The 13272-nt window shown below is 36.7% G+C and overlaps 2 protein-coding genes across 6 annotated transcripts in view; one reads left to right on the forward strand and one right to left on the reverse strand.

Moving 5' to 3' along the window:
• Window positions 1-302: 302 nt before the first annotated feature.
• Window positions 303-5341, forward strand: LOC132115935 (threonine synthase-like 1). The gene is made up of 2 exons (XM_059524373.1): window positions 303-419; window positions 2995-5341. The coding sequence occupies exon 2, from the start codon at window positions 2995-2997 to the stop codon at window positions 5182-5184; it is 2190 nt and encodes a 729-aa protein (XP_059380356.1). The 5' UTR covers window positions 303-419; the 3' UTR covers window positions 5185-5341.
• Window positions 5342-6006: 665 nt separating this feature from the next.
• Window positions 6007-13272, reverse strand: part of dpp6a (dipeptidyl-peptidase 6a) — a 474280-nt gene continuing 467014 nt past the window's right edge. For all 5 annotated transcript variants that reach the window (XM_059524369.1, XM_059524368.1, XM_059524372.1 and 2 more), the window contains 4 exons: window positions 11260-11318; window positions 11106-11178; window positions 10950-11023; window positions 6007-8306 (listed from right to left, as the gene is read on the reverse strand). In XM_059524369.1, the coding sequence (XP_059380352.1) occupies window positions 8157-8306; window positions 10950-11023; window positions 11106-11178; window positions 11260-11318 (356 nt within the window). In that variant the 3' untranslated portion in view covers window positions 6007-8156. The remainder of the gene's footprint in view (window positions 8307-10949; window positions 11024-11105; window positions 11179-11259; window positions 11319-13272) is intronic.

Below are 13272 nucleotides of genomic sequence, written 5' to 3' on the forward strand. Positions count from 1 at the left end.
CAAAAGTTTAATGATTTCAGTACGTTTTAATTTAAGTTTGAATGGGCATTTAACACAAAAACATATTCCTCATGCAATGCTAAATATATATTTTATTTATATTATTTGAAGACCATAGAGAGAGGTTTACTGCTCAGCACGTAAAGGGAAGATGTCCTTTCGCGGTTGCCGTACTGACGCGGTTTGTTTACATGGCACACGCCATGCATGACATGAGCGCATGTGAAAGTCAGATAAACGCCGCTTTTTTGGTGAACCTTACTTTTGAAACTCTACAATAGTTTGCTATTTGTGTGCATCTAAAGAAAAAACTTTCCGAAATCCTATTAGAGAACATTAACGTTCAAATGTTCTCTTGATGAAAGACAAACTAGCCAGAACTGTACAATACTGGATTTATTTTTTCTTCGCTTTTTAAGGTAAATGTAATTTTATATATATATATATATATATATATATATATATATATATATATATATATATATATATATATATATATATATATATATATATATATATATATATGCATGCATACGTACATCCACACACACACACACGTATATATATTAAACAGAGGTGGGTAGAGTACCCAAAAACTGTACTCAAGTAAAAGTAAAAGTACTTCTAGAAATATTTACTCAAGTAAAAGTAAAAGTACTAGTCTTGAATAGTTACTTGAGTAAGAGTAAAAGAGTATCGGATAAAAAATCTACTCAAGTAGTTAGTTAGTTACTTTGGGTCATATATACTGAGCCTATTTTTATTTAGATATATAGATAAAATGTATGTAATGTATGTGTGTGTGTATGTATATATTTCATCAGCCTTTACTCCAATTTATGTAATTTATTATAAAACCCAGTTTGTTTACTTAAGTAACAGATATAGGTGTCATGCCATAACATATTTTTAATACGACTGACTTTATATTAAATGTGAATTTAACATTGAAAGTTAATGTGATATAAATATTGCTACTAATCTTTCATTGTTCAGAAAGAGAGCAAATAACATTTACATTATTAAAGATAATTTTCACTGACAGTCTAGATTTCAATCACTTTCAGAAACTCCCATTAAAATCACTGAAACTGTTAACACTGTGAAATCAATATCTTAATTAAAGATTCGTACACACATCTGCACTTTGTTGTTTCTGACGAGAGAATTCGCCAGAAAGAGGTATTCAGTCAGTGAGCGAGTGAAGGAAGAACCGGAATTTTAGCGATGACTCATCGGAACACCTCTGATTGGCCAATGCTTTAATAAGCTCAAAAGAATCATGTGTGATTGGTTATAATGTGCAGCGCTGTAAAAACGCATCTATCTCTGGCTCAGCGCCAGCAAGCAATCACAGATCTGAATTTAGCAGCTGATGTTATGACTTGCTGAAGGTAGCCTACTCGCACAGGTGTGATTGTATTAAAATTAATAAAATCTTAATCGGCTATTTTTTGTCTTTTGGAAGCTGCATTCAACTTGACTCCCCTCTGTTATAAGCCACACACGTACAACAAACTAATGTCACAGTGGTATGTGCACTGTAATCGAATGTAGCCCAAGTTATTACCTGTTAAACAGTAGACAGCACACGCGGTGTTCATCTAATAAGGATCTCCATCGCAAGCAAATAATAGCCTTTGCAGATTTGCTTTCAATTCAGTGCAGTTCCAGCCACGTTTTCAACGCTGCTGATGTTCTTAAACGTTACAACTCCACTTCTTAAACGAGTGAACCACTTCAGATGCTCAGCGCGTGCGGCAGGGAACTGAACGACTCATTCAAACTGATTCATGAACCAATTCACTCGTTTGCCAATTGGTTTGATCAAGCCTTTGAACAGAATTGACTCGAATGGGAATCGCTCATTGTCCAGAGAAAAGTTGACGGCGCGTTTGGAATAAACTGAAGCATTTATAACATTTATTGCATTAAGATAAAGTAACGAGAGGAGCGTCGCCCACAGTAACGAAGTAAAAGTACAGATTTTCCCCCAAAAATTTACTCAAGTAAGAGTATAAAGTACCCATCTTTAAATATACTCCGAAAAGTATTAGTTACCCCAAAAAATTACTCAAGTAAATGTAACGAAGTAAATGTATCTCGTTACTACCCTCCTCTGATATTACATGTTCCCTCCTGGTGGAATGACCTCCCCAACTCAATCCGAGCAGCTGAGTCCTTAGCTATCTTCAAGAATCGGCTGAAAACACATCTCTTCTATCTTTATTTGACCCTCTAACTTTAACACTCACTATTATAATTCTATTCTTTAAAAAAATCTACCTACCTTTCTAATTTTTTTGTATTCTATTTTCTTTTCATTTATTATGCAATTGTATGTGTGTGTGTGTGTGTGTATGTGAAAAGATCTCTAACACTAGCTGGCTCTATTCTTTTTTATTCTATCAGTTATTTTTTTATTTTTATTTATTTATTTTTATTATTTAAAATCCCATGTCCTCATCTGTAAGTCGCTTTGGATAAAAGCGTCTGCAAAATGAATAAATGTAAATGTAATATATAATTGACATACAGCTAAATTGATAATTTTATTCAAATGGAATTGTTTTATTCTGGTGAATGCTGGCATTAATTTACATTTCGATTTGAAATTGGCAAAAAAAAAACAGCACTTGTTAAATGCTCATATAATAATAATTATATATATATATATATATATATGTATATCCTTTGCGGCTTCAATGCACACCTTTTGGCGCTTACCCAACATTCAAAATGGCATGAATAAATAAATTCATGAATATGTAAACTTGGAGGAAGACCACATGGCTTAGTGTGTTAATTGGGGAAGAGCCTAAGTGTTTATTAAAACAAATTAGTCTAACTAACTAACTAAACTATAACTAAATAGATTAAATCAGCAGAATACAGAATCTGTATATTGTATTTTAGCAAATGCTTTATAATCTTATTATTAGATCTACTGGCGTGTTTTAATCCTGTGACATATTTCTGCCTCTTTTTTCCAAGATGATCCCTGCAACTTTTGGCCAGCTGTTAGCTAAAGTGAGAAAGTTGAGGACCCACCTGCCATTTTCTCAGTTTGGTTCTTCATACTTCACTACAGCATGGCTATCAAATCAAATCTCCAAACCTCTTGAGAGAAACATTCTCCTGATGGGTCCTCCAGGAGCAGGGAAAACCTGTGTTGGACGGATTGTGGGACGGAGACTAGGGATGCCTGTTATTGATATAGATGACGATGTTCTCGAAAGGACATGGGGAATGAGTGTGGCAGACAAGCTAGCAGAGATCGGTGGAGATGAATTCATTGAAGAAGAAGGAAAAGCGGTATCTAACTTCACTGCTACAGGAAGTGTTGTCTCACTAACCGGCTCCAATCCATTGCATCCAGATTCCATGCAGCATTTGAAGCGATCTGGACTGGTCTTTTATCTGGATGTGGACACAGAAGATATCATGCAGAGACTCTCTCAAATGAAGGTGCATAGGATTGTGGGTCAGGATGCTGGCATTTCTATGAGAGAGATACTGCAGTACAGGAAACAGTTTTATGAAAAATGGCTGGATGCACGAGTCCTTTGTGGGACTGGAGACTCTGTGGAGGATGTGGCTGATAAAGTCCTGAGGACTCTGGGTAGATATGAGGATTCAGAATCAGAGATGTTCATTTCAACAAGGAGCCAAATGTCAAGTGACTCCAAGTTCTTCAGTGATGTTGTCATAGAGGGTCTTGCACCAGATGGAGGGCTTTATGTACCAAAGAAAGGATTCCCCAAACTGGAACCTTCTGAATGGTTGAGAATATCCAGCATGCCATATGCAATGAGAGCTGTGGCCATACTGGAAAACTGTATCCATCCTATGGATGTGTCACCTGTAGAATTGAGCACAATGGTGCATCGCGCTTATGGCCAGAACTTCGCCAATCAAGTGGTTGTACCTCTAAAGCACCTCACTGATGATCAGTACATCCTAGAACTCTTTCACGGCCCCACTGCTTCTTTTAAAGACCTGGCACTGCAGTTAATGCCTCAGCTGTTCGTCCACTGCCTTCCACAGATGTGCAACTACCTGATTCTAGTGGCCACATCTGGAGATACAGGAAGCGCAGTGCTCAACGGTTTCCAGAATCTTAAAGACAGTGACCGTAGGAGGATTGGCGTGCTTGTATTCTTCCCTGAGAAAGGAGTGAGTCAGATTCAGAAGCTACAAATGACAGGATTTCAGGAGGACAATGCCAAGTCCATTAGTGTCCTGTCCGACTTTGACTTCTGCCAGAGGAGCATTAAACAAATGTTTGGGGACTCAAACTTGATCGGACATTTAGCTGTGGAATATGCCACGGTTCTCAGCACCGCAAACTCGATAAACTGGGCTCGACTGCTTCCTCAGGTGGTGTATCACTGCTCAGCATACTTGGACCTGCTCAGAAATCACACGTTGACGTTTGGAGACCCCATTGATGTGTGCATCCCTACTGGAAACTTTGGCAACGCCATGTCAGCACTGTATGCCAAACAAATGGGAATCCCCATACGGAAGGTGATCTGTGCGTCCAATCACAACTGCGTCATATCCGACTTCATCGCCAGTGGAGCGTATGATCTCCGCAAAAGGAAGCTGCTGGTTTCAAACTCTCCTGCCATTGATATCCTGAAATCCTCTAACCTTGAGAGGTTCATACATCACGCATCTGGCGGGGATGGGAACCTGGTCAGAGATCTGTTTTTGAATCTGGAAAGAGATCGTTTCTTTAAAGTATCAGAGACTTTGCGTCAGAAGATAAATCTGGAAGTTCAAGCTGGTTGGTGCTCAGAAGATGATTGTTTGAGGGCCATACATGAGGTGCACGCAACAAGAGGCTACATAATGGACACTCACACAGCGGTTGGTAAAGTAGTCGCCGATCGTATGCATGACAAAACCTGCCCGCTTGTGATATGCTCCACTGCACACCATGGGAAGTTTGCTCCGGCTGTTTTAAAAGCCCTTCAGTGCCAAAATATCCCACAAGACCCTGTTGAGCAATTGGATAAACTCTGCACCATTGGAGGCCGAGAGCAGATGCATGAAGCTCTGATGATGAACATGAAAGACAGTGGAGATGATCCACATGTAGTATGTGAGGCTGACTTCAGCAAGCTTGTAGATGAAGTAGAAACTATGATACACGACTCATTTCTGAGAGTGCAGTGACCTGAAATAGCTGCTTATGTCCAGTAGATGGTGACATCTGTCAAGAAACCCCAAACATTATGCCCCATGAATCACATTTTGTCAATTTGAACGCAAGGTGGCAGTAATGTATTGTAATCTTTCAAATGTTTTATTTTATACTGATTATACACACAATTACTGTGAAATATTACTTGGTGGAATAATTAATTTGAGTATTAATAAATATAGCAATTTATTGATTATTGCTTATATAGTATTGCTGTTGTTGCTAAGTATGGGGTATTTAAAGGGTTAAATAAAAATTATTAAAACCCACAAGGAAAAATCCTCTTAAAAGTACAGTTCATATTTGAGTAATAATTGTCATTATTTACTCACCTTCGTGTTATTCAAACCTGTATGACATTTCTTTGTCAAACACAAATTTTGAGCTATCTCAATTTTTTCTGCAATAAAATTGAGTCATCTGTTTGCTTAACATTCTTCACAATATCTTCTTTTATGTTGCACTAAAGAAAGTAATCCATAAAGGTTTGGAAGGACATAATGATGAGTAAATGATGCTAGAATCTTCTTTTCTTTTTCTTTAAGGTGAACTATCCCTTTAAGTTTTAAAACATAAAATATATGTACATTGAAGAAGCTGACAGATGCAGTGATGAGTCGAGAAAAGGCAAAAAATGAAGATATGCTGATTATGTTTTATTTAAACCATTTATGACCTTTCCCAGATGGAACAAAACACCTTCTAAGATGTTTACATAACCTTAGAGGTCGTCGTCTTAAGGTCAAGCATGTAAATGCAAGCATTTACTTAATTCACAAGAAAGCGGCACATCAACATTGAAGGCTTTCAGTTTATTTTGGTTACTTACATATTCATCCTTTTTTTCTCCAAGTGAGGAAAAATAATCATAACAAAGGTGAAGATAAAATAGTTTGTATTCTGAGAGGTGTCAAAATAGGCCTGTTCTTGCTGAGTCAGTAAACAGCAATCCCATCATTCTCTTGGTCCCATGTGATTTTTCACTGCTCATTTCAGATCGTAGAAACCATGACTTCCGGAGCTCTGCTCAACACGGGAGAACAAAATACCTTCAAATGCTTTATGTACAAGAAACACTCACATATTCAGAGACTTAAATAAGATTCGAGTAACATTTATACATCAAGCAGACAAGACTGAGATCTCACTCACAAAACTACCGGAAGTGAAATGCAGGTCAGAACATTCAAGCCGTCAAAAATACTATGCAGATATTTGACAGTTTTTAAAAATAGCTCTTGAGTTGCAAATGGTTTTTCAACATGCAGTATGAATGCATCAAGATCAAACATGAACATTTCATTCAAACAAAATAAAAGTTAATCTTTAAGAGCTTTTATAGGCAAAAGTTACAACCAATAACTGTTCATATACAGCACTGTGCAGAACAAACAAACATAGCATATGTGACTTCCACCACTGTAATGTTAAACATTGCACAGTACTGTATTTCATGAGCGTTAAAGAGACCGTATTCTTCCAACTTAGACTCAACCTCACTGCAAATCTGAAAAACCTACGTTACTTTTATGAAACACTGAGGACTTAATTCCATTCACCAACACCATTGACGTTCTTTGTATTGAAAGAACAGCATGAGCATTCTGCTAAACATCTCTTTCCTCTTCTCGGTCATACAGGTTTGGAGTGCCACAAGGGTTGAGTCAATGTCAGAAGTGCTGTTTTTGGGTGTGAACCATCCCTTTAACACAGAAGTGTTTCCTACCCTACTTAATATACTTTTTATGTACAGATTTGTTTTGGGCATGGATTAACAAATGTTCTACAAAGTGTCTGTAAAGCCTCAGAGGGGCTTTAGTTTAATACTGAGGTAATGTTGAAATCATACATTTTAATTTCATGCTCCATTACTCGATCCTTAAAGAGGATGGAATAGCGCTATTAGGAGAATGCGAGCGAGTTTGTTTTGTTGAGGTTAAAACAACACTGGCTCACACGCGCGCAAATGAAAATAACAGCGTTTTCGCAATGCTATTACAGTCAGTAATGTATACCGTGATGTCATCGACAATGTAACAAGAGCGTTTTAGATACAGGATTTTAGTTAGTCCAACATAAGCCTTGAATGAGTGATGATATTCACAAGGAGGCTCCTCGAAAATGATTGTTCGCTCCCGTAATAAGGCACAGTGACTAAATCAACATACAGTGCTTTCTTCAGCACTGACAGACCATCACTTCAAGGAAACGCACGCTGAGAAGTGGGATCAACAGTCTTGTACAACTGTCATGGTCTGTGAGAATAATGAGAATCGTTTTAGCTCCCCTTCTGCTTGATGAAGTTTCTGCAAAGAATAAACACCATCTAGATACACACATGAGGCTACAAGATTTCCAAGACTCGGACACGCTTGAACACTAAAAACAAGTTCCAAGTGAATGGTTTTCATGTGCGACTTTACATTGCAACACCAGACACGAGCACAATTGGACATGAGAAGACCTTTTGAACCACAAATGACACATTCTCCCAACAACAACCCCTTTGCCCCAAAAACACCAAATACCTATTTGAATCAAACACCAAATGACCCCTCAGTCTAGCTGCGAGTCTCACAGCTCTTAGGGATTCAAAGGCCTTCGCGCTTGGCGGTCAGTTAATATCACAGCGTCTCATTCGTCAACGTGATGGACAGACCAGAGACTCCTAACACCTTCAGAAGCTCATAACTGGCCTGCAGGGGAGAGTGAGACGATGTGGCGCCAGCCAGATGCCACGCTGCACAGCCGCAGTCTGTCGAGTGTTGATGGATAGTGAGGAGCACCTGAAGGGGAGCTGAGGCAGGAGCACGAGGCAGGACGGTCTCAGAGTCAGCATGCGACACCGGGAGGGAACTGAAAACTGGAGGGTTCAAATCTATGGGTTGCATATCAGGTGGCAAAAGGAGCTGGCTTTGTGCTTGGACATCATGGAGCGGGTGGACTAACCCTCCTCTTCGCTCTCCTCCTCTAGTGCCTCCTCGAACACTTGGTCCGGGAGCCGGAAACACTCCTCGAAGAAGTTGACCAGCGACTGACTGAGGTGCTGCCGCGTTCCCTCGTTGTGAATAAAGTGTCCTTCGTCTGGGTAGATCTAATGAAGGACACAAGACATGCTATTTAGCCCATAATCACAGAACAGCACATGTCTGATTCCACTATCACCCTGCATCTTCTGGGGTGAACGTAAGTCAGTCTGACATCAAAGGTTGGTGAAAGAATGGCAGGATAGTTCCAGGGGTCTCAGTGGTTGATTATTTGGTTGATTTATTAAAGCAAACAGATTTAAACTTTTCCTTTCTTCTTCTATTTCTTCTCTCTTTATTTTATGTACGTCTTGGAAACTGTTTTCACCCATGCCTTCATGTTTTATTTTTACTACTTTTACTACTTTTTCAATGTCTTTTAATACTTGGAAACAGTTTATTTTATTACTTTTGCTAAATTTCTTTTAATACTATTTAGATTACCTTGTTTTACCCTAAATTACAATCAGACTTTAAACGTACACACACACACACGCGCACACACACGCGCACACACACACACACACACACACACACACACACACACACACACACACATATATATATATATACAACTGTCCCAAGTTGTACATCATCTGTTTCACTGCTAAAATTATGTAAAATTACACAAAAGGTGTGACAATATTATTTAATTGTAATTTTTTGGATACAAATTACGTGAAATTGTGAAATTTGCCTTATTTTATTCAAAAAGGCTTTTAAATATAATTTATACCACATAAAATGACTGAAATGACAGAGGTAAAACATTTACATTAACTACAAAAAATATGTATAAATTAAAAAAAAAAAACAATAATTTTTAATGTCCAGTTTTATACACTGTTAGTGAACAAATGAAATGGGCGAGAACATGAAATTGTGTTTAAATCCATATAGGACCAACATTAGTCAATTAATTTGTTATTTACAAACTTTCTGGACATCTCAATCAATCTCAGTTAATATTAATATTTTCAGAAGTGTTGCTAGATATGAGATGAACTGTGGTGCAAATGTGTGTTGAACCATTGGTTTGAATCAAACAATCAAACCAAGTGTGTTAACATCCAGAAACTTCTACTGCGATGATACAAACTTTCCTTGTGTGCGTGGCAGCCCTGACACTTCCTAACAGATCATAAATTGAGAAGAACAGCTTGACACAGCGACGATCACACACATCCTGATGAATATCTGCCCTAATTAATTCCACAGTCATTCAACAGCCAGTAATTAATAGCAGATCTATAAGGGAGCAGAAAGCAAAGAGCAAATATCCTAGTGAGGGAATACAGTATAATGGGATTATTCAGCGTGTGGCTCATGAGAATGGCCTGTATAATCTGTTTAAATGAGCTGCATGCACTGAGTGTGTCTAATACCACCGCTGGCAGCAGCCACTCAGAGGCTCAGTATCCAGTCACCCCAGACCTCACACACCTGTGACAAACAACGTCATGCTCACAGATGGATGCAGGTTGTACAGTTAAACCCCCATTCATTTACTCCATAGAGAAATTGATTTTTAACAATGACGTATAAACCTTTCCTGCCATCAGCTCTTGAGGATGTTTTGTGATGATATATGCTTCTGAATAAATCACAAGGGTGTTTTCAAATTCAGTGAAAAAAATAAATAAAAAAATAGTACTTATTTGGAAGTGGAATTTCCAGTGAAGAACTACAATACCTGTAATCAAAGTCAATGTTACCATGGAATGTTATTCACAGCAAAAGTGCACATGGAGCTCTGTGAGCAATCTAATTTGATTGATTGATTGATAGATGATTTGATTCTCTGTATATTTTGCAAAAGTTCAAAACATGTTTTTATTCTTCATGATTCTATACTTTTCAAATTATAATAGTTATTGATTACATAATCATTCAAATTCGTTATGTTTAACTAAATATAGTTTTTTTGAATGCACTGATGAATACTTTAAATGAAGATGACATTTTTATGTTTGTTAAAAACAAACTAATCTCTGACTGAAACACCACGCTTGCCTCATCTTGAATATCTCTTATATTCATGTATTAATGAATCTTAAACTTAGAATGGTGGCACACTCTGGCCTACACTATCTGTTCCAAATAAGCTGTTCCAAGAGATGCAAATTCAAAAATATTAGAAACAAATATATAAACAGCATATTTCCTAAATATTTGCAAAAATATTATGGTATTAATATACTTTAGCACAGTCAAAACAAAAAACAACAACAACATGGAGCACTTAAAGCTAAAACCATAAAACATGTTGTTATAAATTATATATTATAAATGTATATTTTTATAATTAAATAAGAATCTACATTTTAGTCTAACTTGATGTACAAAAATACTAAAAACTAAAGCTTTAGACATACCTAACAAATTAATAATAATAAAAATAATTTGTAAAAATAAAAAAGTGATACATTAATACAAATTATAATAGTCTCCCAATGATATCAAAATAACACTGTGGCCTAAACGCATAATAAAATAGTGTAAAATAGTGTACACTGAGAAAAAAAAAAATAGTATTAATAATAATAACGAACTGCTTAACCAGCAGCAAATAAAACTTAATCGTAGTACAAATTTACCTTTTAAGTACAAAGTTATTATATTTTAAAAATGCATGGATCTTCCATTTTAACTGAATGTCCTCTAAAATGAAGAAACTAAGAAATTCTCTTAAACTTCTGAAGTTCTCTTACCTGCAGAGTGTAATTTGCTCTCTCGCTGATTAGCCTGGAGATGAATTTGGCTGTGTGCTGAAAATGAACTTGTTCTGAAAGGTAAATGAGATGCGTGTCAGTTGACAGTGTTCTTTCTTTTATAAAGACATTGTAAGAATTGGAATGGAAATGTACCATCTGCTGTTGGATGAATGATTAAAAACTTCTTATCGATGAACTGAGACGCTCTGTATGCAAGGTTGGCTATCTGTGGAAATATTAAAGAGAACACGGTAAGTGTTGTCAGGACGGTGACTACAAAATACAGATTATAAAACAGGAAATGTACCTCGTATGCCCTCCGATCTGGCTTGGGAGGGCCTAGATATCTCTCTGAGAAAGCTGAAGCTGAAAGCAGGAAAGAAGAACAGTTTGAGTCAACATTTGACATTGACATTTGTTAATTTCCGAGCATTTCGTTTGATAAAAATCACCGTGTGGCCATTTCACAATACACGCTGATGCACTGGCTGACTTATGAGCAGATTTCTGTGCTGTTGCCGATGTGAGAGGTGAAGTATTGTTTATGATGAACACACACATGCTTCATTTTTCATCCCTCTCTTCCTTTTAGAGTTCTTGGAGTGCTTCGGTCCTCCTGCCTGCTCTCAGAATACTGATGGGATCCACTGCCACGCACAGCCAGGAAGCTACAGAAATGAATGATGAATTGGACACTCCTCCTCCTCCTCCGAGACATTCGCACAGGATGCATTATTGCGCCTGTACTGTTTTTTTAATTGTCCGTTCAGTTGTTGGTGACATCTTGCATCACATCTCACTGCTTTTTCAGCATCTTGCACTATTTTCAAGATATTGCGTCAAGTAAAAAATAGAGCATCTGTCATAAATGCCAGTTTTACAACAACACAGAAGTAATCAGAAGAAGCTGGGGGAGGAAAGTTTGATATTCCCCATTCCTGATGATATCACACTTGTGCATGTATTTTGCAAGGTGAAGTATTTTTTAGGGTACTTTATCTTCCACAAAATATTTGTGTGTCGTTCCCTGACGGATGTTAAAAGGACATTCAGCAGATGTTTTGATTTCGAATGCATGTGGATCTGCTCTTTTTATAGTTGTTTGTACATAATAATAAGCTCAAATCCTTTCAACAGATGTCTTGTGCTTGCTGAGATATTCATATCGTATCTACATCTGAGGATCAGATGCACCCAAACAGATCTCTATTCTCCTCTCTGTGGAGCTGTAGTCCACTCTTATATTTAATATTGATGCTGCTCTGTTTGTTGTAAGAAAACAAAAGTTTTAAAAGTTGCTCCACTTCAGCAGTCTAATGGTTCAAGAAGGCGGGCCTTTAACAGACTGTTAACTTTGAGGTAAGTAGCTAAATATTTCATATTTGGCATGTTTTGTGCAAGGAATATTAAACAACCAATTATTATGTCCTGTGATGTAAACCCTTATATTTATTTCCAAAATTTCAACTAGGAATTGTTTTAAAGAGTCATTATTATTATTATTTTTTTTACATTTGTAAGGGCATTTTTTAGATTTACCTTATTGGGTGAATGTCAAATGCATAAATTCAGCCAATTTCTTCAATCAATCAAAATACTTTATACTCTTACCAATAACAACAACCTGTTATAGGCTAATTGTAATTGCAATAAATAAATAAGTAAATAAATAACAGGTGAGTATAGCCGCAATATCATGACAAAAATAATGGTGAATTATTGCTCTTGTTATTACAATTATGATTATTAATGTTGATTTATAGAACACAAATGTAAAAAATATGGTTGCACTTTATTTTACAGTATGTGTACTTACATGTACATATAGAGTACTTACAGTGTATTTATCTAAGAAAGTTCTGGTAATACAAAAGTAACTACATGGTGTAGGGTTAAGTTTAGGGGTAGGTTCAGGGTTAGTACCTAGTTATTACATAGTTATTGTAATTACTATAATAAGTACATAGTATGTACATGGGGGAAAGGACTGTAAAATAAAGTGCTACCAAAAATATTTTTTTGTTTGTGGGGAAATGTCACATTATATTATAAACAAACTTGTCAGTCTGTTTATGATTAGAAAATTCGCAAGTGTGCAGAATTCCGTCAGTGAGCACGCAAGCAAAACATGCTGACTAATCTTAACGCCTGTGATTAGCTATATCAACAGAAACGTGTTTGAATGGTTATGAAGCTCAATGCTGCTGCAAAAAAAACAACAAAAAAAAAAAACAAAACATAAGCAATCTGATTCAACGTATGCAGATTCCGTAATTCCATTGTTCCATTGAATTGACACTTTTCATTAATTTTCATTTTA

The sequence above is a fragment of the Carassius carassius genome, chromosome 35 (genome assembly GCF_963082965.1).
Source record: "Carassius carassius chromosome 35, fCarCar2.1, whole genome shotgun sequence".
NCBI lineage: Eukaryota > Metazoa > Chordata > Actinopteri > Cypriniformes > Cyprinidae > Carassius > Carassius carassius.

Excerpts from the sequence above, each read along its gene's own strand:
- LOC132115935 (XM_059524373.1), top strand. The coding sequence starts at position 2,995 with ATGATCCCTGCAACTTTTGGCCAGCTGTTAGCTAAAGTGAGAAAGTTG.